At 39.8% G+C, this 23,643-nt stretch overlaps 1 protein-coding gene across 2 annotated transcripts in view; it reads right to left on the bottom strand.

The window, feature by feature from the left end:
• MMEL1 (membrane metalloendopeptidase like 1) overlaps positions 1-23,643 on the bottom strand; it is a 128,163-nt gene that overhangs the window by 70,858 nt on the left and 33,662 nt on the right. The window contains exons 1-2 of one of the 2 annotated variants that reach the window (XM_075190165.1): positions 15,557-16,065; positions 14,287-14,450 (exon numbers count right to left, since the gene is read on the bottom strand). In XM_075190165.1, coding sequence (XP_075046266.1) covers positions 14,287-14,450; positions 15,557-15,606 — 214 coding nt within the window. In that variant the 5' untranslated portion in view covers positions 15,607-16,065. Of the gene's footprint in view, positions 1-14,286; positions 14,451-15,556; positions 16,066-23,643 lie in introns of those variants that run through there. The other variant, XM_075190166.1, reaches the window with a different exon arrangement.

Below are 23,643 nucleotides of genomic sequence, written 5' to 3'. Positions count from 1 at the left end.
GGACAAATTACAGTATCAGTAAAGGTACTTTAAAAATAAATAAACAAAATAGGATATTTCATATATATTCTAGCTATATTAATACTTTTCATTAAATAGAATTACAACAATACAATGAACACTGGGGTCTATGTTATCTGTTACACTGAAACACAGCGAGATGACACATGTCACTGATTAGGGAGACAGCTGATTACCAGGACACAGAGAAATTATTTCAAGGTTATCTTATTGTAGCTTTGTTTGTTCTTAGGAAATACAGTAAAACATTGTTGTAAAGATGATAAACACATTTAAATGTATCACATAACATGCCTGATGGTATCGTCATTATCATGGTGATGTTGCAGAATCTCAGATACCTAAGAAGTTCATGTATGGACATCTCACAAAGTGCCAGCACTGTGCTGTCTATGGACTAATCCATTATATGAGAATCGGGGACTTTCCTACTGAATGTCTAATAATAAATATATATATGAAACGTGGGCAAAACAAACCTGGTGAACAAATGTGGTAATAAAAATAGAAAGGCAAAACAAATGTACCGCAATATACACGTTGGGCAGGTTATTTATTGATCAGAGTCAGTGACTTGGCAGCGGAACAGACTGTGTATGAGTACAGTGAGCAATTTAGGAGTCATTTTCTGAGCAGTAACAGCTGTTCTTGTATTTCAGGAATGGGCACAGATCCCCCTCTGTGACAACACGAGAACGTGGCAGGGGGCCATTCCGAAGACAGGTTTCATATTATCATTATTATTATTATTATAATTTATAAAGTACCGACATACTACTCAGCAGTGAGGAGATCATGACGAACAAATTATATATAATGACAGAAAGCGAAAGGTAATGATGACTCTGACCACCTGAGCTTACAATCTATGATGTTTGTAGGACACCTGATGCACAAAAGTAGCGGAATAACAGTAACAATACCAGTACATTACTTCATTACTATCCAGTACTTCAACGGTGTCATACAGCTTTTTTCTTAACGTAATAATACATTGTATGTTAAAGCATTTTTTCTGTATAGAAACCGGCGCCCAACGTATAGGAAACCTCTCTCCCATGTTATCCAAATCATCTTTCAGCCCTGGAGAACTCTGTCCATCCTTAGTGCTTCAACAGCTCTATTGATCTGCTGTAGATTATATTGCACCAGATTCTGTAGGAACACAAAAAGTAGCAAGTCAGCTCCCCGATCCAGGTAACCGGGCTTCCTGGGGTGCACAGTCCTACATGTGGGGGGCTCAGGATTGATTAAGAAGAGTTGGCTATTTATGGAAAAAAAAAAAAGAGTCTGCAATGGTTACGGGAACATAGAATGCTGCTAAGTAAGAAAAAAGAAAGGGTAGTGGATAAGTGGAGTAGCCTCCCATCATAGGTGGTAGAGGCTGATCCAGTAGAGCAATTTAAACATGCTTGGGATAGACATAAGGATATCCTTAGAACTAAGGATCAAATAGGGTTTAAAGTTACCATAGGTTAAAAAGGGGCAGACTAGATGGACCAAGCGGTTCTTATCTGCCGTCAAAATCTATGTTTCTATATAACTATCTATCTTATTTCCGAACAACGATGCTTTGTCTCAAGTAGATTTCTCAACATAAGTTTTTTTATCGTACCTGATCTCCAGTATTTATGATCATGCAGCCTATTGATTAATTAGAAACCAGCCACAATGTCCCTCAATACCTCCAGTAATATGTATTTGTACGTGGCAAGAACAATCGCTACTGTATCCCTTTTGCTGGTACACAGCTTAGCGCACCTTTTATGCTGTGGAGTATTTTAGACATGTTGGAGTTTAACCTCGTAAAAATTTTTTTTTTTTACTTTACTTTATCACTCCACGTACATCCAAACATTATGATTATATTATAAGGGGCTCACAAATTGGTAGAATTCACTATAAAGGAAAAGTAGAGTTGTTGCCCATAGCAACCGATCGGATTCTAGCTGTCATTTATCCAGTACCTTCTAGTACATTTGAAAAAAATGATAGCTAGAATCTGATTGGTTGCTATGGCCAACCCCTGCAACTGACTAATTAAATGTATAACGCAAAAGAGTAAAGGATATCATCAGCTGAGATCTAGCCGCTGTGCAAGACTCACACACTGGTTCCAAATCAATAATACACAGTAAAAGATATTAACATGACACTTTGTATCATTATATACTTACAGTGCTGCGGACCTTATGTGGTGCTCTATTAATAAACGTTAATAGTAATAATTATATTACCTTTTATTTGAATGTTACACGCCTACAACATTCTGGGATTCTACTTCATTGCTCTACGTTTAATAACACTGTACTGCCAAGAAATTAATAGCTGGTTGCATAAGAAATGGAAAGAACAACATGGCAGGATTCAGCGACACTTCTATCCTAAAAGATCAGTGCCCAGCCCCCTGTCACAGAGGAATTCAGTCTAGACAGCGCTGTCACTTGTATAGTCAGCCGTGTCCTGTGCTTTCTCCACCGCTAATACACTTCAAATAACACCACTAATCTTAGACAAACAATACAGTCTCCCAACTCGTGGACTATATAGAGATTTGTTTCATTTTTCCTGTTTCACTAGAGAGGAGAAATCCCTTATTGGTGGACGTCCAGTTTATGCACTCAGCAGTACCTGTGTCCCTTCCTATATAAACAGTTTCCAGAAGTTTGGTTGATCTTCCTCATCAGTATTGGGGGGTTGTTTGGTGTGACAGTCCGGATTTACACATCTGCAACGGTGTGGGCTTTGTGTCACTCATTCAATCAGTATTCTTACTAACCCCCCCCTGGCACGCCCACACTGGGCACTGGCCTATGACATGGAGGGGCAGCTTCTTACGTGTAAAGCTTCCAACTGCTGCTCCTCCATGATGGTAATGGGCAGGGGGTGTGGCACTGAGTGATGACGTCACAGCCAAACTATACACTCCCAACAAGGAAAGATGATACCTAGGGGAAGGGTGCTTTGCCCCCGGGTGAGTGGAGGCACCCAGGGATCACCCACTGGCCCTACTTCTGCAGGGGAGGGCTGGTAACTTTTGGTCCTGGCTCTACAGATTAGACAATACAAAGAAATGTCTGATCATTTGCTATTTGTAAGTAAATAATACCTAAATTATTTATAAAGGTGATGCCATGCAATATCACCTTAAAAACAAACAAACATGCATAACTTTTAGTGAAATATAATTTGTGGGATTTATAAAAGTGGTGTTGGTTTTATTATTTGCATACGGGGTTAAAATTAAATTTAGTTTTATAGGCTCTGGCTCCATCTTAGTGGTTACTTTCCATTCCTTCCATGGCCAACTCTTAGCTAGGCTTGAAAACTATGTTGAATGGAACAACTTGTGATGTCGTATTCAAGAACACCTAAACGTTCTTGCAAGTTTTTATTTTTCACACTTATAACCTATACCTCCACTTTATCTTGTACATGCAGATTTCGCTATTAACCATTAATTTATTTACAAATTCTTAGGGCTAGATTTACTAAACTGTGGGTTTGAAAAAGTGGAGATGTTGCCTATAGCAACCAATCAGATTCTAGCTGTCATTTTGTAGAATGTACTAAATAAAGGATGACTAGAATTTGATTGGTTGCTATAGCCAACATCTCCACTTTTTCAAACCCGCAGTTTAGTAAATATACCCCTTAGTTGTTGTAGCATTATTTATTTTTTTCGCCGTCAACTTTTGGTTAACTTTGTATTTCTGCTACTTGATAGTATTATCTGTACTGTTCACAGAAAAATTCTTAAGAAAACAATATGTTTATTAATTTTTTTTTATTATCATGTACTATATATGATAGAAGATATTGATTTGTGATTATGTCATGTCTAGGAAGAGAAGACGTAATTTTTTATTTCCGACACAGAACTTTCATTATTTAGCCGAGATCTGGTTTATATAGTGGTGCTGGATTTTCATAAATAAAAAAAATTGTAAATATCAAAAATGATTTAAAAAAAAAATGTACATATAATTAAGCAAATAAATGTATAATAGAATAAAGAATGGAAAGCTATCATAAAAATTAAAAATTATAATTGAGCAATGGTATAGTTTTCCCAAATAATAATATTTACTTAAAAACTAAAACAAATTACTATCACTATTAATTGTTAAATATTCATATTCTGGAGAAATCCTTTGACTTAAATGCAATTAATAAATGTGAAAGTTAACACTAAAGACTGTCTGACTCATTCAATTATTTTATTAATTTCATGTTTAACATTTTTTTGTAACAATTACTTTTGTTGCAACTATTGAAAACCTTTATTATTCTTGCTACATCTATTTTTTGATTTTCCTATGTTTTTAAAACACATTCATTGTATTCTATTCATTAGTAAAATTATTTCTTTACATATTTAATATTCTGTAAAATAATATAATTTATAGTGGAGAAACGACATAATACCACTGGCAAGGATTTTGGCTGTAATATGCAAATTAACAGAGTAAACAGTTCCGGCATTCTGTTTCTGTTCTGGTTCTGCCGTTCCAATTCCTGCATTCCATACCGTTCTGGCTCCAGCATGCCTGTTCCTTTCCAGGTCCAGCGTTCCGGTTCTGTTCCAGCTAAAGCCATCTATTATGTTCTGTTCCAGCATTCCGGTTCTGTTCTGGCTACATCCTCCCACTTTTTTCTCACTACAGCATTCCAGGTCCAGCATTCCTATACCAGCTACAGCATTGTGGTTCTGTTCCGGGTACAGCATTTCTATTCCCGCTCCAGCGTTCCGGCTAAAGCATTCTGGTTATGTTCCGGTTCCAGCTTTCTGGATCGGTTCCGGTTCCAGTGTTCCAGAATTCCAGTAGTGTTTCAGCTCCAGTTCCAGCATTCCCTACCGTTCCGTACTGGACTGGATCTTCCCTGGTGTCTTAAAATGTTCTGCTGGTTCCTGAATTCTACATTATTTTGACCACCCTTAGGGGCGCTCGCAGGGGGGGTTTCTGGGTCTCCAGAAACCCCTCCCCTCCGCTAAAGAAGTGCCCCTACATAGCGGCACTTAACTATACAGCAGCTGCGGCGCTGTCAAAGAAGCGTCCGTGGCAGTGCTGTATTGTAGTACAATACAGCACCGTTGTGGACGCTTCTTTGCGCTGGCGCATGCGCAGCAGCTCTCTCGCTTTTATTTTTTTGGGTGGGGGGAAACCTCCCCTTAAAAATCCTGCGTGCGCCCCTGACCCTCTGCTCTGAACAACCAGAAAATGGCATATGCTGTAAAAATTATTATGTAAAACATCTCATTTCAAATATTTTCCTAGACAATGTTCCTAATAAAAACCACAACAATTATTTGAGGGCTGGTTCCCTTTAAAGGAATGTACTTAAGGATCGAGTAGTTGATTATGGTTTGGAACAAAGACAGATGTTGCTTAGATACAACGTAATCAATTCTACAATCACATGACAGAGAGAGCACCAATATTTAGAATACGCACTGTATGCTGGTATCTGAAATACACAAACTACATTCTTACACTACATCAGTGCTTAAAATACGATGTTGAAACTTAGCAGCAGGGACAAACGCAGGATTTGTAGAGGGGGGTTTCCACACCACGCCACCAGTGGGCAATGGCCAGCATGCATGGGGGCGTGGCTATAATATTAGACAGTGCTTGGCTGCTCTCCAACTCTTCCTATCCCCATAATATACATGGGCAATGCTGCGTGCACTACTGTTAGGTGCACACTCTTTTCAAGCAGAGCCGCGTGAAGCTGGGGCAGGGTCCAGCCACTTCAATTATACATTGCCCCAGGCTTGGAGGGGGGTTTCCGGGCACTAGAACCCCCCCCCCCCCTCGGTTTGCCCATGAGCAGGATCATTTACAAACAGCAGCAGAGGAGACTGTATGCCCTCCAGCAACTGATGAGCCTGTAGTAAAATAATAGTGGTTATTGCGCTGCCACCGATACTTTTTATAGCCCCGTATCCTGCAGTGTCTGGTCTGGTAAAGCACCCGTAGTCGTCACCACATGTATCTATAGATCCGTTCCTTGTTGACTTCAGGAATACAGAGAGCCGATTTACGCGCGGTTTATAATAAGCACAAAATGCGCTCAGTGTGCGTGCCTTTATGACTCAGGCCCATGAACATTACGCATATTACAGCATCAGTTATTATACAAAATATGACCTATACTGTTTGTATTCTTGCTTTCAGTGAAAACGTGACTGTCTTTTATGCATTGCCTTGCAGTTTGTGTGTGGTTCGCTGTGCTCCCACCTGCTGATAAACAGATGCTGACTATTTTCATCATGTAAAAGGTCACGTTCTAATGTCTTTTCCTCACTTCACCGGTGTTCTTTAAGTGCTGCAGATGTTTGGGATGAAGAGAACAATAACATGTTGAGTTTTAGTCATTTGGCAGGTGGAAGAGTTCTCTAAGCCTTTTCTGTGCTTATTTTTCACACAACACAATAAATCCTTTCTAAAAATTGTGACTTCAAATTAATAATACGCAGAATTGTCCTGGAAACCTCAGTGGTTTAAATTGTGTCACCTCCTCAGAGTGCAGGGAGCCATTTTTTGTGGGTCAATTCGATTAGTTAGGAACCCGTGACATCACGGAGGCAGAAGGCACCAGTAGCATCTGCCTGTCTGTTTGGGACCGTGCTGCACACTATGTGGAGGACTCCTGCGTACAACATGTATCTCATGTTTCTATCTGACTCCCTTTAATATCCTAATGAAAATCACTTGTTTCTTTTATATTTTTTTTTGGACAAAACAAAATTATGTTCACCTGGTCTATAAAGTGCAATGGAAAATCAATATCAGTTCCACATTCTTTACCATGGGAACCTATTAAACATTCTGCTGGAAGCCAAACCACTTTCATTATAATTCTAAACCCACCAGCAGGGGGCGCCAGGGCAATCCTCAATCTGGATTTCTGGGAAGACCCAGATCACTTTGCCTCCATTTGTTTCACCGAAATAAAATAACGGTACAAGAATAAAACGTAAAACTAAAAGACAGATTGATTAAACTAAGGTGTAGATTTAGCAAACCTTCCAAAAAAAAAAAAAGTGGAGGTGTTGCCCAGAGCAACCAATCACATTCTCATTATCATTTATCTAGTAAAATCTAAACAAAGATTGGTTGCTATGGGTAACGCCTCCACTTTTGCTTTTTAGAAGGTTTGATAAATCCACCACTAAATAGAAAAAAAAATCTGTGTATATTCATATCATACACATAGCCCAATATAAATTATATTTCTTATCGAAGGACATTATTTGGAAGCAGAAAATACATAGTAACATAGTAACATAGTTGATGAGGTTGAAAAAAGACACCAGTCCATCAAGTTCAACCTATTTTGGATCTCCTGCGATCCTGCACTTATATTTGAAATTAATCCAGAGTAAGCAACCGCCAATCTGTTTCAATTTTGAAAATCCCCCCAGACTCAATATTGCAATCCAATTTTTACCCTATATCCACTACTATCCTTTATTTTAAATTAACGGTCGTATCCCTGGATACACCTTTCCGCTAAAAATTTGTCTAACCCTTTCTTAAACATATCTATTGAATCTGCCATCACAACCTTCCCTGGCAATGAATTCCATATCTTGACTGCCCTTACTGTAAAGAACCCCTTCCTTTGCTGGTTGTGAAATTTCCTCTCCTCTAACCTTAGGGGATGACCACGTGTCCTGTGTATGGTCCTTGGGGTAAAAAGTTCCCATGAAAGCTCTCCGTATTGACCCCTAATGTATTTGTACATAGTAATCATATCCCCCCTTAGACGCCTCTTTTCTAAAGTAAACATGCCTAAACTGGCTAACCTTTCCTCATAACTTAATGACTCCATACCCTTTATCAATTTTGTCGCCCTTCTCTGAACCCTTTCTAGTTCCAAATTATCTTTTTTATAGAGTGGTGCCCAGAACTGTACTGCATATTCAAGATGAGGTCTTACCAACGATTTATACAGTGGCAAAATTACACTGTCTTCCTTTGCATCTATGCCCCTTTTTATGCATGCCAATACTTTGTTTGCCCTTGCAGCTGCTGCTTGACATTGAGCACTATTGCGAAGTCTACTGTCTACGAGCACTCCCAAATCCTTTTCCATTATAGATTCTCCCAAATTAATTCCATTTAATTTATAGATTGCGTTCTTGTTTTTGATCCTTGAATGCATAACCTTACATTTATCTGTGTTAAACCTCATATTCCATTTAGCCGCCCAATCCTCCAGGTCCCTCTGTAGAGAAGCTACATCTTGCTCTGATTTTATTACCTTACAGAGTTTAGTGTCATCTGCAAAAATATAGGATAAGTTAGTATCCTATATTTTATTTCTGTTCTGCATTTATGGTTCTTAATCTACTACTTATCTATTTAAAGGGAAAGGTTACAAGTACAACCAGTGGAATCTCATTACTCATAATGATTGGCTGTCTGAAGAGGCGGTCACATTACTAGACGTCAACTGGTCACGTGACGTTCACAACCAATCATGTAACACCCTCTCCCGCCAGGTAAGCCATACTGCCGAGCCAATTCGAGAAAAATATTGTTCGGCCATATTCATGTTTAAAAATTCTCAAACTTTGCTCTATCAGTGCAGTGACATTATATCAATCAGTTACAGAATCTTACAGGCCACTCAGTGTATTGTGTATGGTGACGGAAATTGGGAACAAAAAAAATCAGGAATATAAATACAGACACAGCAGCATGTGCTCTTTTGGAATAAAATGATAATAATTATCTACCACTTTTCTGCCTTTTCTGATTTATAGAAGCTTTCCATGATGTAGGTCGATTGAGCAACTGTCAATCATGGCTCTGCTTCCCATAAAGCAAGTGTGGATCAGTGTTCTCCCTACTGAGCATCCACTGAGAGGCAGTATCACATTCCAAGTAATTACCAACTGTCCCTAATTCATACAGACAGTCCCTGGTTTGTTGCTGTCATATTTTCCCCGCATATTGTCCCCATTTTTAAACAATGTCCAACTTTACAGTACAAATTTATTATTCTCTATAATTACTGCAACTTAAACAAGCCATTCCCTAGACTATAGCAATTAATATTTATTGAAGAAGGGTGTTTCAAATAAAACAAAATAATTATGAAAAAGTGATATGAAATGTTGTGATTGGGGGTGTAGTTCACCAAGATCAATGTAGACAGCAATGGGGGTATAAGATGCCTAGATCCACCTGCTCAACTGCAATAATATAATATAATATAATATAATATAATATAATATATATATATATATATATATATATATATATATATATACACATACACACACACACACACATACACACACACACAAGTTAACCCGTGCATGATACTCATGCATTCTAGTCAAATCAAGCTACTTAAGGTGTTAAAAAGGTTCTTGTCATGCATTTGGGCCATAGCCCAGGCCTCCTCAGGGGAAGAGCGTTACTTCCCGACCCAAGCGCCCTTTTTTAACGTGGTTTTGTCCACATGTCACCACCTCATCATTTTTCTCCATCACCTCATCCTTCATCTTCATCGCCACATCCTTCATCAAGCTACTTAAGGTGTTAAAAACTCCCCACTGTCACCCCCGGCAACCACCAACCACTCCCAACTGTCACTTCTCCTTCAAGAAATATATAGGTCAGTGTATAACTCTGCCCAGCAGGCGGCGCTGCAGCTTGGTTTGTTTTTTTTCCCACACACGCCACTAGGCATTTATATAGTAGATATATATATATATATATATATATATATATATACACACATATAGTATGAGTAGACTGCTCAAGAACCTACACTTTTGTGCCAGAAATAGGTAATATTCTTATAGATAATAATAACAACAACAACAACAACAGCAACAATAATAAATAACCATTATCATCATCATTGTATTTAATCTTATTTTTTTATAGCCTTAATGGTTCTAAATAAGTATCAATAGTCAGGAGCTGTCTGTCTGCTGGACTGTAGTGAAAACATCAGCAGAAAAATTGCAAATTCGCAGGTTGAAGGGATAGACCGGCTTCTCCAAATAACAAGTAGTATATGTATTAAAACAGCTTTAGCATGTGCTTTATTTTCACCAGATAGAAAGAGGACTAGGAAATGAATATCAGCGGTTTGCGAACTATCACTCAGCTGGCAGATAAATATAAAAAATATATATAAAATAGTTTTTCAATAATCTCTCTTTACAGATTACGTGAACAGATAAATATACAGCTTGGTTTTGGAGATCATACATAGTCACCGTTACCATACAATACTCCGTCTGGGTAAAACAAGGTGACCATATAAATGACCAAAGTACTGACTGGTGTGTAAATAATGGAGAGAGGTTGTTGAAACTTTGGGCCGGGTGTCCTAAAAAAAATTAATACATACTTTAAAGAAATCAATGACGGCTTCTCCCTGTCCAACAGAGGATGCTAGAACTAGCTTAAGCAAACTATCATGGGGTGTGATGGGACTTGTAGTTCCACAACAACTAGAATGCCACATGTTAGCTAAAGCTGTGCTAGAGACAAGTAAAATAGACCTCCTAAGGGGAGAAATTAGTGTTTTAATTTTTGTGAAGATTTATTGAATTCTTGGAATGAAAATTAATATATCAAAGGGAATTTAGTCTAAAAAAACCCATTATATACTAGATGTTACTTTATTACCCCCTGTGAAGGAAATGAGCAATCTCGTATTTGCCCCCTCCTTCCCTGCCCTCTGTCATATGTTCAATCCTTTCTGTACCCAGACATCCCCCAATGGCATCATACCATGTCTGCAGTCATGCCACACATATCCCGTGTTACTTGGCTGTGCTCACAACCTACTGAATCGTGAGGATTATCACACTCAATAAGATTGACAGGAGAGTTCTGCTTGAACATAAAGGTTCTATGGGAAAGAGAAGGCAATTAATGGCACCTCTCCTTAACAAGAGATGACACCTCTGGAAGCAGACGTACAAGCCCCCTCATAGAAAATACCTCTGAAAGGAATATCTATACAATGATCATTTATCCCTTGACTATACAATTACAATCTGCAAATGCCAACGACTAAACCCAATTCTACTGATTTATATATTGGAATCAGTGAATCCTGTCCAACCGTACTTTCATTATCATCATCATCATCATCATCATTTATTTATATAGTGCCAGCAAATTCCGTAGCCCTTTACAATTAGGACTTTATTAGTTAACCATCATAGAATCAAAGGATTAATTCTTACTATATTTAGGAAAAGGTTAGCAGGTTGCTTAGGTGATGATTTTTCTAGAGAGCAGGAAAAAAATAGAACATGAAATAACCTTATAAGTATTATTCTTGTAGCAAGAATGGGATATTTTGTTACGCAGTCAATAGTTACATAGTCTGTGTCAGTTGAATGTATGAACTTTGTGTCGAAGACAGTTACGTCTGACAATCTGACCTTCCTGATATAGTTTGACAGGAGTCTTACATCACTACTCTGTGCTCTTATTAATGCTTAGAGGTTCGGATTGGCTACATGTCAGTACGGCTGTGTCGCCTTGGAATGCTGCGTGCTGCTGTTTGCTAATGCTGCAGGTTGGAGAAGCCCCGCCCACTTCCTTTCCTGAATGTTTGTGTGTAACTAGTTTTAAACACTAAATATAATAGGTGCTCTGAGTCCATTCAAATGCATCTAAAAAGCAAGGAATATATATATATATATATATATATATATATATATATATATATATATATATATATATATATGACGTTGACATCTGGATGAAAATCAACAAACAAAATGATTTTCCAAGGAATTGTTACAAACAAGCTAAACATTGCAACAACTGGATTAATGTTGTTATATAGATCACTGTGAATTCAGAAAGGTAAATGTAACCAATCATCAGCGAACATAAAACGTAGTGTAGTTATAATGACAAAAATAGAAATCAGTAAAAACATTCTACTAATACTACTAATCAACACAAATACCGCATCCTACTAATAGTTTGGGAACAGCGTATATCTATGATCCATGGAGGCTACTAATACTTTCAGCTTTTCATCATTTTTATTATCATATGTTAACGTATCAACAGAAACAACAATTTACTTGCATTTCTATAAAAAATCTACAATAAATAGCATTTTAAGTTTTTATCTCTTAAATTCTATAATATAGATAGATGAACAAAATTAAAATAAAAATGTAATAAAAAATATGGGACCGCAGCACGATAAACCAACATAGATAAATGCAAATAAAACAAGTTGTTATTTAGTTTTGATTGCAAGTTGGAAGTTTACGGTTCTCTTCCAAATATCTTTGCAAACCATCAGCCAATGTTGAAATTCACAGAAAGGAAAATTAACGGTTCTCAGAAGTGTGTGTCTGTGTGTGACTGTGTGTGTGTGTCTGTGTGTGACTGTGTGTGTGTGTGTATATGTATGTGTGTGTATGTATGTGTGTGACTGTGTGTGTGTGTATGTGTATGTGTGTGACTGTGTGTGTATGTATGTGTGTGACTGTGTGTGTGTGTGTATGTGTGTGAGTGAGTGTGCACATTTTATGTTTTGGACAATTAGCATTAAAGTATGTTTAGTGGGCTTTAAGAAGCATTGAACGCCTGATTGTATCGCCAGTGCGTACGAGGTCTTAGGGTGTTAATTAGACAATAAATGATATCCTTGTATTATAAGCAAGAATCTGAAACATGTTCATTGTCCACAATATGCTGGTTACTGGAATATTTACAATGCATTAGCCAATTCTGTTCTGTAGTTACAAACTGCAACTCACCCACAACATAATTGAAAATAAGAGAGTTCTTTTGAAAATTAGTCAACAAATATAGCAGTGTTGTTTCAGCCTCCTTGGAAATATTTACAGATTAGCGGATACTACTGAAACAGTTGTGCCAACGGAACGCTGCCAAGTGTACACAGAAAACATATCATTCAAACTGTTTTACTTCAAGCTCTGTAGATCTGGTCGTACATGTTAAGATCTGTCTACTTGACCATATCGCCAATCAGAGTTATCGACCAATGGCTGCACACACACACACACACACACACATCAGCTTAATCTACCAGGTACAATAAAAATCCAAATGGATTTTGATCATCCTCGATGATCATGAAATCCCACCCCTATGGCAATTTCAGGGCAATACGGTCTATATCGACCACATATATTGTCAAGGGTGTGGCCAGTTTAATAGGTTAGAGTCTGCAAGCAAAAAAAAAGTAAAGTTAATCTGTCATCAAAACATCATTTTTAAAAAATATGGGGGTAAATGTATCAAGCAGCGGGTTTGAAAAAGTGGAGATGTTGCCTATAGCAACCAATCAGATTCTGGTTATCATTTATTTAGTACATTCTACAAAATAACAGCTAGAATCTGATTGGTCGCTATAGGCAACATCCCCACTTTTTCAAACCCGCAGCTTGATAAATTTACCCCATGGTGTGAAATGAAATATAGTTACCTGCTTTCAATTTATTTCATTCACAGTTTCCAATTAAAACTTTTTTTCTTTCAATGACCTCCTCTATAGTACATGTAGATATAAAGCTTACAGTCACGGATTGGAAATATCAATAGTGACATCTATAGGCCACAATACTACAAAATACATTAATAAAGCGGAGAGGTGTTTTAACAAATCAATATATATAAAAAAAATAAAAAAAGTAATGCATGGTATGTATTTTATTTATACAGCTCAAAATTGAATTAGATTTAACTTTTGTATTTTCATAGAGAATAAATATTTTCACATATATTAACAGCCATATATCAATGTAACATTGTAATAAATAGATTTATTGTATATATAGTTAGCCTAGTAAATAAATATGGAACACTATTTTCTCATCCAACATTTGCAAAGTGTCCATAACCTGCTGCAATTAGTTCAAAGTTCATTCAATCTACAAGTTCGTGGATCATTATGAAGTTGTTTGGCTCTCTGATGAGCAGAGCGGCCAGCAGTAAGGGGTTAAGGTTTGGCTGTCACGCATGATTGCCCAGTTTAGAGTGGAGACAGATTGCTTTCCATACAAATCTATAAGCCCTGGAATATTTTTTACACTAGGTGAGCAGGATCGACTGAAACGTTATTGATTTCGGGAATACTGAGCTATCGAGCGGCAGTAGAACTGATTATTAAAATGAAATCAGGGCAGATTGCCGACTCTTGGCGTCTGTCCATTAACCTGTTCAGAGGTGGCCGGGAGATTATCATAGGCTTCATTAAGTGCCGGAGAGAGAGCGACCTTACCTTTGTTAGTGGTGTACAAGACCAAGAGGGCGATCAGTCCGCAGGTCATCAGAAAGAGCAGCACCGAGAGACCGATTTCGATGATGCTCCATGACTTTTTAACAGATTTATTCGATTTTTCCACTATATCCATTTGGCTCTCAGATTTCCCCATTATTGTAACTCTTAAAATAGAAAAAAACAAGATGTATTTAGGTATCAGGGTATCGTCTGCCTGAAGCCAGCCTGGAAGCTGGTGGCAAACACATAGCAGCGTGCAGTGACTTCAAGTACAGAATGAAAAGAGAGAGAGAGAGGGAAAAAAAAAAGAGAGAGAGAGAGAGAGAGGGGGGGGGGAAAGAGAGAGAGATAGGAGAGACAGAAGGAGAAAGAGAGAGATAGGAGAGAGAGATAGGAGCGAGAGAGGGAAAGAGAGATAGGGAAAAGAGAAAAAGAGGAAAGAGAGAGAGATTGGAGAGAGAGAGAGAGAGATTGGAGAGAGAGAGAGAGAGAGAGAGATTGGAGAGAGAGAGATTGGAGAGAGAGAGGGAGAGGGAGGGATAGGAGAGAGACAGAGATAGGGGATAGGAGAGAGAGAGAGAGAGAGAGAGAGATATGAGAGAGAGAGAGAGAGAGAGAGAGATATGAGAGAGAGAGAGAGAGATATGAGAGAGAGAGAGAGAGGGAGGGATAGGAGAGAGAGAGAGGGAGAGAGGAGAGAGAGAGAGGGAGAGAGGAGAGAGAGAGAGAGAGAGAGAGAGAGAGAGAGAGAGAGATATGAGAGAGAGAGAGAGGAGAGAGAGAGAGATATGAGAGAGAGAGAGAGAGAGAGAGAGAGATATGAGAGAGAGAGAGAGAGATATGAGAGAGAGAGAGAGAGGGAGGGATAGGAGAGAGAGAGAGGGAGAGAGGAGAGAGAGAGAGGGAGAGAGAGAGAGAGAGAGAGAGAGAGGGAGGGATAGGAGAGAGAGAGAGAGAGAGAGAGAGAGGGAGGGAGGGATAGGAGAGAGAGAGAGAGAGATAGGGAGGGATAGGAGAGAGAGAGAGAGAGAGAGAGAGAGAGAGAGAGAGAGAGAGAGAGATGTTAGTACTGAAGGCAATCAAATCACAGGATCAGAGAGAAATGCAAACACAGAAAATGTGACACAACAGCACAGCAATTAGACAGACAGCAGGTTGATAGATACATCATTATAGTTAAGAGAAGGAGGAGTACGATTATATTATATAAAAAACAGTATATAATACATCAATACATTAAATAAATTGCAAAGGGATGAAAAATAATTACATATATTTTTCCATTTGATTGTCCACAGTTTTGGGGGCTTCATTTTCCATGTCCACAAAGTCTATAAAGTAATATAAGTTAGTAAAATCAAATTTCCTCTCTTTATGTCCTCTGATGTGTATTGTAGCCCCCAGGAATTATATACTATAGATAGAGGAGTTGGAGTTGCTGGCAGATTGTATGAATACAACGAGAACGATCTTCCTCCTGAGAGCACATTGAGGGCTCCTAGTGATCCTTATAATAACCACAATATCGCTGCCTTTTTTTGTGCATTTAAAACCACAGTCATTGTAATTCCTCCCTCACGCAGGATCCATGCTGGTTGCTTCAGAGCTGGGTTTTCTTCCACTATCACAGATCAGACGGCCCTATTATATATTGCATTTACAAAAAAAAAAAGAAAAATCTGTCTTTCTTGAGCTCTGCTCCTATCGGAAATACTACAGCAAAGTGTCCCTTGTTCACCTCTGCTAACTCCTCATAAAAAAACTTCTGTGCTCAAATGAGCTGTTTGGAGCTTGAAGCAACTATATGATCTGAAGTGGGTGGAGAACAAGATTTAAAAACACAGAAAAAAAAAGAGGAGGAATAGGGAGGGAGAATGCAGAAAGCTGCCACAAACCCCACTGTTCATAGTAATAATTTGGTTTTACAGTCACTTTTGCAGGATGGTCGTGTCGTTACGTTTTAACAATCCCTTTTCAAGATAGAGAGTATACTGTTTGTGATATTTATTGATAATGATCTAATTTGCATAACTGCTCAGGGTAGTCCTGGAAATCAATTAGGGGTAGTGTACAGGGCTGCCATCAGAAATTGCGAGGCCCAGTACAAATGTAACAAGCAGGGCTCCCTCCTTCCTTCTCTCGCCACACCTTCATTTTTAAATTATTCTCTACCCAACATTTGCCCTTTTCCCCGTTCTCTACATTCACCCCCCCCATCCCCGGTTCCATCTAACCCCTGCAGTAGATTACTAACCTCTCTGTGTCTTTTTGCTGTCTCCTTTCTGCTCCTCTCTATTGACAGCGCTGTGACGTTATTAATTAATCTCTGTCCGGGAGCCGAGCACCTTGGGGGGTTGGGACTGGAGCAAATAGCGGCAACTGTGGAGCCCCGACATCCTGGGAGCGGAGGCAGACATGCTACCTACAAGGGGGCCCACTGTGCATCTTTAACTACACGCAGAGGTCTCTCCCCACTCCACCTCTCACCTCTCAGGAGCAGCTGCCAATTAGAAAAGGCTCCTGCTACCTCCCCTAATTCACTGTGGAGGCCCAGTGTGGCCAAGTGTGGCCAATTTGTCTGGGCCCAGGGCTGGTGGGGCCCCATACTGCTGTACTCCCTGTACCCTCCTGATGGCGGCCCTGGTATTGTATTCTGTAAGAGGATTTATTTTGGGACGACTTGGGATAACCAGTGCTTTCTTTCGTATTAATGATGGGCAAGCAACTTTTTGCTTTGCTTAGTTGAAGGCAAGCAAATTATTTCTGCACCCTTCACCAAAAAAAAATCATATTTGCCTCCTGTTCCCGGAAAGTCCGGGAGACTACCAAATTAGCGGGAGACCACCTGGACTCCTCAGAGAGCAGGCGATTCTACCATTGAGCATTTACCTACAGCAAGGTGGGTGAGGTAAACGGAGTCACCAAGCACCGAAAGCCTCAGAAAACACTAAGGGGTATATTTACTAAACTTCGGGTTTGAAAAAGTGGAGATGTTGCCTATAGCAACCAATCCGATTCTAGCTGTCATTTTGTAGAATGCACTAAATAAATGACAGCTAGAATCTGATTGGTTGCTATAGGCAACATCTCCACTTTTTCAAACCCGCAGTTTAGTAAATCTAGCCCGAAGTGGGGAGTACAATTGTGTGCAAAGTCCCATCGGAGCCTAGGACGTTGAGGCTCCGCAGGATGCTACAGTGCTAACAAATTGTTGAGTTTTGCTCGAACTTCAAAGTGAAAGGGCGCAGGGGCGGCTTAACAGCAATATAAACCTCCGGGCAAAGAGGTGCACTGGGGCCCTATCTACAAACCACTCACATAAAAAAGTACTATAAAAGTATTATACAGTAGATAAGCTGAAGCTTTTTTTAGTGGTACCTCCAACAAAATCAGTGTTTAAACATTACAAAAAATGATGTACAGCAGAGATTAATCAGCACAAATATTTGGCCAATATAACATGAGCCTTGAAGTTGTAAAACAAGAAATTCAACATATAAAATGGTACTCGGTTGGTAAATCATACAGGTGGAGAGGGCACAGCACGAAATGACTATGAATTATTTATTGTTAACCAAGTGTTCAACACAAACATTTGCAAAATTTCTTTGCAGAGAATTACTTCACAATTTGCTTAAAAAAAAAATGTTTTGTGTTGATTTTGTCTTGCTTATGTTGGCAAGACTATGAGGTCCCCTATGTTCGTGGGGACCCCGGCAACTGCCCAGCTCTGTGCTCAGGCACACATCACGCCAGGCTCCAACAGATCTCAGTTGATGTAACCCTTTACAAATAATGACCTGTGTGGTCTGGATTGTGTTGGATTGCCCCGCTTCGCATTACATTACAAACTCCCAGTTCGTCTCCATAATGTCTTGGACTGCCCTGTATTTCTATCCCTGCCATATGACAGTAACACAAACACATGTAGATTAATGTGGATAATGGACTTATATCTCTATAGATCCAGTAATTTGTCTTGGGAGTTGTTGACCCGCTTTCCACGGAGATCATGGGGATTTACAATGCTGTGGGCTAAAGTTTCCTTTATTCAGCCTATAATTAGGCAAACTAGACAATCACTGAGACTTTCGTAAGCGGGATAAGTGATATAGGCGTGTATTTATTAATATCTGGCCATAGGGACGATTTTCTATCACCACTTATCACAGTGATAGAAAATCACCTATTGCCATAATTTATCAATAAAATCTTGCCGATTTTAAAAGTGTAAAAGAATTTAAAATTATCCATTGAAAAAAATTCTTTATTCTAAAAATAAAGCCTTTTTTCCCCCCATTGATTTTCTACTGCTATTGCCACACCGAGAAGAAGGACTGCAGCGGTAATTGTACCGCCAATATTTGCTCCCACCGAGAGCCAGCGAAACCCATTCACCCAACAATAAATAGCCCAGATCATTTTTTTGCTGGGGCGGTGTCTATAATAATTTGTATTAGTTTAGAACTTGTGCTTAATTTGGTGATGAAGTTATATGACATTGAGAGCTTTTTCTTTATTCTTGGCAATATCTATAATATAAATGCCTAGTGGCGTGTGTTAGTCTGTCTGTGTGTGTGTGTGGAAAAAATAAAACCAAGCTGCAGCGCCACCTTCTGGGCGGAGTTATACACTGACCTACTAAATTCTTAGTGTGTGGGGAAAAAAAACCTCAGAAAGGGCTGAAATTTGGTATACTAAGATGTTTTTAATTTGTTAATTTAATTTGTTAATTGTTAAAAGTGTTTATAAAGATTTAAAAAAAATATATATATATTTCTTGAAGGAGAAGTGACAGTTGGGAGTGGTTGGTGGTTGCCGGGGTGACAGTGGGGAGTGGTTGGTGGTTGCCGGGGGTGACAGAGCGAGAGGAGTGTGATACTCAGGACCGCTGAGAGAGATCCCTGTGTCTGGATAGACATCTGGATAGATGTGGCGATGAAAATGAAGGATGAGGTGATGGAGAAGAATGATGAGGTGGTGACATGTGGACAAAACCACGTTAAAAAAGGGCGCTTGCGTCGGGAAGTAACGCTCTTCCCCTGAGGAGGCCTGGGCTATGGCCCAAATGCATGACAAGAACCTTTTTAACACCTTAAGTAGCTTGATTTGACTAGAATGCATGAGTATCATGCACGGGTTAACTTGTATATATATATATATATAATCTAAAAACACTACATCAAATTCTTGTCTAATTTCACTTTCAGGCCACTCCTTTAATTAATTGCAAATCTTCGATCTTCTTCCTAAAATACTGCTATTATTAGACAGCCAGGCGGCTATACTTTACAGTACAGCGCGTACTGCATAGACGATGCAGGTCATGTGCTGCACCTCCCCGGCGCTTCTGTTACTGCATGTTCTGGGCTCCTCCAATCAGAACGGAGCACACACTCCTTTGACTTCAGGGTCTCAGCATCACATGACTGACGCTGTGTGTTGCACAGACATCGACATCGGATTATTGCCGCTGCTTGGACCTCAGACTAGAGTGACCAGGCAAACTGCCACTAATCTGTTATTGTGAAGCCTCAATTATTGTGGAACTACGAGTGTCAGCATGCTGGCGCTTATAGTTCCAAAACAATCTCAAAGCTTTGAAGCTCTGAAATATCTCATTCCACAACACATTCCGCTAATGTCTGCCTTTAGTCCCAGTACAAGGCAGCTTCCTGGAGGTATCTCGCATTGAACGATAATCCCCACCGATCTGACAAGCTCCTACCATCAGAAGGAATCAAAATATTGCACCCACACAGTTTACTGCAATCTTGATGTGCTATACCATGTATTTTCCCCCTGAAGTGGGTGCATTGGATGCACGATATCACAAATTCACATTTGCGCTACGGGCTGAATTTTTGCAACTTCGTAAAGGATCTTTGGTGACCATTTACAAAGGGTACAAATGAGAATTACATTTGCCCATGACAGTCTCGTTTTCTAAAAGATAAAAAAAATACTAACTTAAGAAAAAATGTGTTGTTGGATAGAGATATATATATATATATATATATTTATCACGAACAAGAAAAAAGAGCTTCACAGTGGTGACCTAAAATGACACATTTATTTAAATAACCCTGCTGGTGTTCCACAAAAGCAAAGCTACAAAGTCATCAAAATTATGTCCAAGCCGTTAATTATAAAATAAATCTGTCAGTACAATCAGCCAAAGTGTCTGTCTCCGTTGTGCTCGCGTTAGTAATAAAAGTCAAAAAGAATTGTAGGATTAATTGCTGGTAGCAAAAACATCACCATCTGCCTTAGTAGTAGATTGTGGTAGCAAGTAATATGACGTTGTTCTTTTATAAGGGTGTAAGTTTTTTTTGTCCTTTTATATCTTACGAATCCCCTTTTACAAAGTGTTCCTTTGACGTTTTGCCCATTAGTTTACATATTATTGCAAAGCTCCAAACATTTAGAATCTCAAAAACCAGACAAAATAAGTCCACCGATGTTCCGCCCAAAATCCGCCAACAAATGGTCGAATTTTGTTTAAAATTCGCCCCACTTTTCTTTTTTTTCTTTTGTGGTCCGCAAATCGGGACAGTTAAGAGATTTGCTACTGTAGCACAAATTGCTGAAAAAGTTAATGCTGGCTATGATAGAAAGGTGTCAGAGGACACAGTGCACTGCTACTTGCTGCGTATGGGTCTGCGTAGCTGCAGACTGGTCAGAGTGCCCATGCTGACCCCTGTCCACTGCCGAAAGTGCCTACAATGGGCACGTGAGCGTCAGAACTGGACTATGGAGTAATGGAAGAAAGTGGTCAGGTCTGATGGATCATTTTTTCTTTTACATCATGTGGACGGGTAGATGCGTGTGCATCATTTACCCGGGGAAGAGATGGCACCAGGATGCACTATGGGAAGAAGTCAAGCCGGCAGGGGCAGTGTAATGCTCTGGGCAATTTTCTGCTGGGAATCCTAGGGTCCTGGCATTAATGTGGATGTTACTTTCATACGTACCTTCTACCTAAACATTGTTATAGACCACCCCTTCATGACAGCGGTATTCCCTGATGTCAGTGGCCTCTTTCAGCAGGATAATGCGCCCTGACACACTGCAAAAATTCTTCAGGAATGGTTTGAGGAACATGACAAAGAGTTCAAGGTGTTGCCTTGGCCTCCAAATTCCCCAGATCTCATGTCGATCGAGCATCTGTGAGATGTGCTGGAAAAAAGTCTGTCCAAGGACTTAAGAATCTGCTGCTAACGTCTTGGTGCCAGACACCACTGGACACCTTCAGACGTCTTGTGGAGTCCATGCCTCGACGGGTCAGAGCTATTTTGGCAGCAATATTAGGCAGGAGGCTTTAATGTTATGGCTGATCTGCAGAGGTGTCAGATACATGCAAGTCTGCATAGGTGCATACACATACAGCCACTTCCTGCACATGTACATAGCGATTTCATTGCAGATACTCTACGCCATTGGAATTAGCTGCTTAGTGGCCCTTCTCGATAGAATCTTAGAAAGCATAGGAAAGACATTTCCCCGTAAATGTATGACCTGCCAGCGCGTTGCAGGAAGTGAGGTCATTGGCTATGCATGCTGGGAAGTTCCGGTTCTCTGTTCTGCATTGTACTAATTTTTGTCATGCTGAGTAAACCAGTTTTGTTTCGCACCTCAAAGATTCACTCCAGTCTTTCTCCAATAACATCTATATGGTATCAGAAGTTTGTAGACATGGATCAAGGTCTCCGCTGCATTAACCCTCTCATCTTTGATTAAATAAATCGCTGACAACTGGCTCAAGTTCCAGAAAGAATGGAAAGTGTACAGCATCGCTGGGCTATCTGAGAAGTCAAAAAAGATATGAGCATATACTTTACTAAATCTAGCTGGTGCAGAAGTAGCAGATAAAGCAGACACATTTGTCTATGAGGAAGGGGAGGATAATGAGGACCCCAAAGAGCTCCTAAAAAAGCGTGATGAAAATAAATCATAATCATAAATCATCATTAAAGCTACTAGCAAAAAATTAAATAAATGTGATTTTGGCGCCATCACCAATTAACTAATGGCACCACCCACCTGAGAGGCAAAAATGCCCGGCCTTTAATAAACGCTGTAACACTTGTAATACATGGAACCACTTAGCAAAATGCTGCAGATTCAAATGCACAATGGCAACCAGCCAGCCACGTGAAAAACTGAGGAAAAGGCAGCCACATAGAGTCAATAACGTAGAGACCGAGTCTGTATCAGAAGCTACCAGTGCCATATATTGTGAGAGTGTAGATCTGGTCGCTGAAAAGGAAAAAATCTTTACTAGCCTCTGTGTCAAACACAACGGAAACCACTACTTGGACTGACAGATAGCGTTAAACTGGGCTTGATACATCTGGGAGAAGGAGTCCATCAAGGTGCAGTACAGCAAGAAACTCAAGAGCTCAAGGAATTCAAAGATCTGTTCGACTGTGATACCATTGGTAAACTCACTGTCATTTACCAGTGTAGGAGTCAATTGTCCCCACAGTCAGTGCGCTCCGACGCATCCCCGTTGCCTTAAAGGACAAATATAATTACCCTGTTAGAGGAAGAGACACAGTGGGTTTCAGACATGGTCGCTGCAGTCAAACTAAACATAGACCCCGTTCACCTCAACAAAGCACTGTTGAGACCTTGACACCCATTGAGAACTGTCGAACAAGTTATTACTGACATGCCAGAGGCAAAAATCTTCAGCAACCTGGATGCTAAATGTGGATTTTGGCAGATACCACTGGACGAAGAGTTGTCCAGGCTCATCACGTACATGGCACCTGCTGGATGATATGCTACGATATGCTGTTTTGTGCACGTCTTATGGCCTGACCGCCGGCAGTGAAGTTTTCCAACGGTGCATGGAACAGCTGTTTGTAGGATACCCGTGTGATATCATTGTCGATGACATCCTGATCTGGGGTCACAGCATGTAAGAACACGATGAGCGCCTCCGTCAGGTGATGAAAAGGATATTTGCCATAAACTTAAAGCTCAACCCAGACAAATGCAGGTTCCAGGTGTCGGAAGCTCAATATGTGGGTCACCTCTTTACTGACAAGGGGGGTCAAGCCAGAGCCTGCGAAAACGGCGGCTATTCAGCAAATGCCGTCCCCTGAGGACAAACTCAGTCTTCAGCGATTCCAGGGAATGACAAACTACCTGTCCAAATTTCTTCCCAACTACAGTGAGACAACTGAACCACTAAGACAGCAGCAGGCTGCAGTTAAAAAAAATAATAAACACATGTTTATAAGCCCTCCAGTACTTTAGTACTTTAATGTGCATTTACCAGTAGTGATCTCTGCAGATGCCTCACAACAATGACTGGATGCTGTATGCCTCCAAAATAACAGCCCCATA

Source organism: Mixophyes fleayi, chromosome 11, assembly GCF_038048845.1.
Source record: "Mixophyes fleayi isolate aMixFle1 chromosome 11, aMixFle1.hap1, whole genome shotgun sequence".
NCBI lineage: Eukaryota > Metazoa > Chordata > Amphibia > Anura > Limnodynastidae > Mixophyes > Mixophyes fleayi.
The sequence above is the reverse complement of the archived record's forward strand: the minus strand, read 5'-3'. Positions and strand labels throughout refer to the sequence as shown.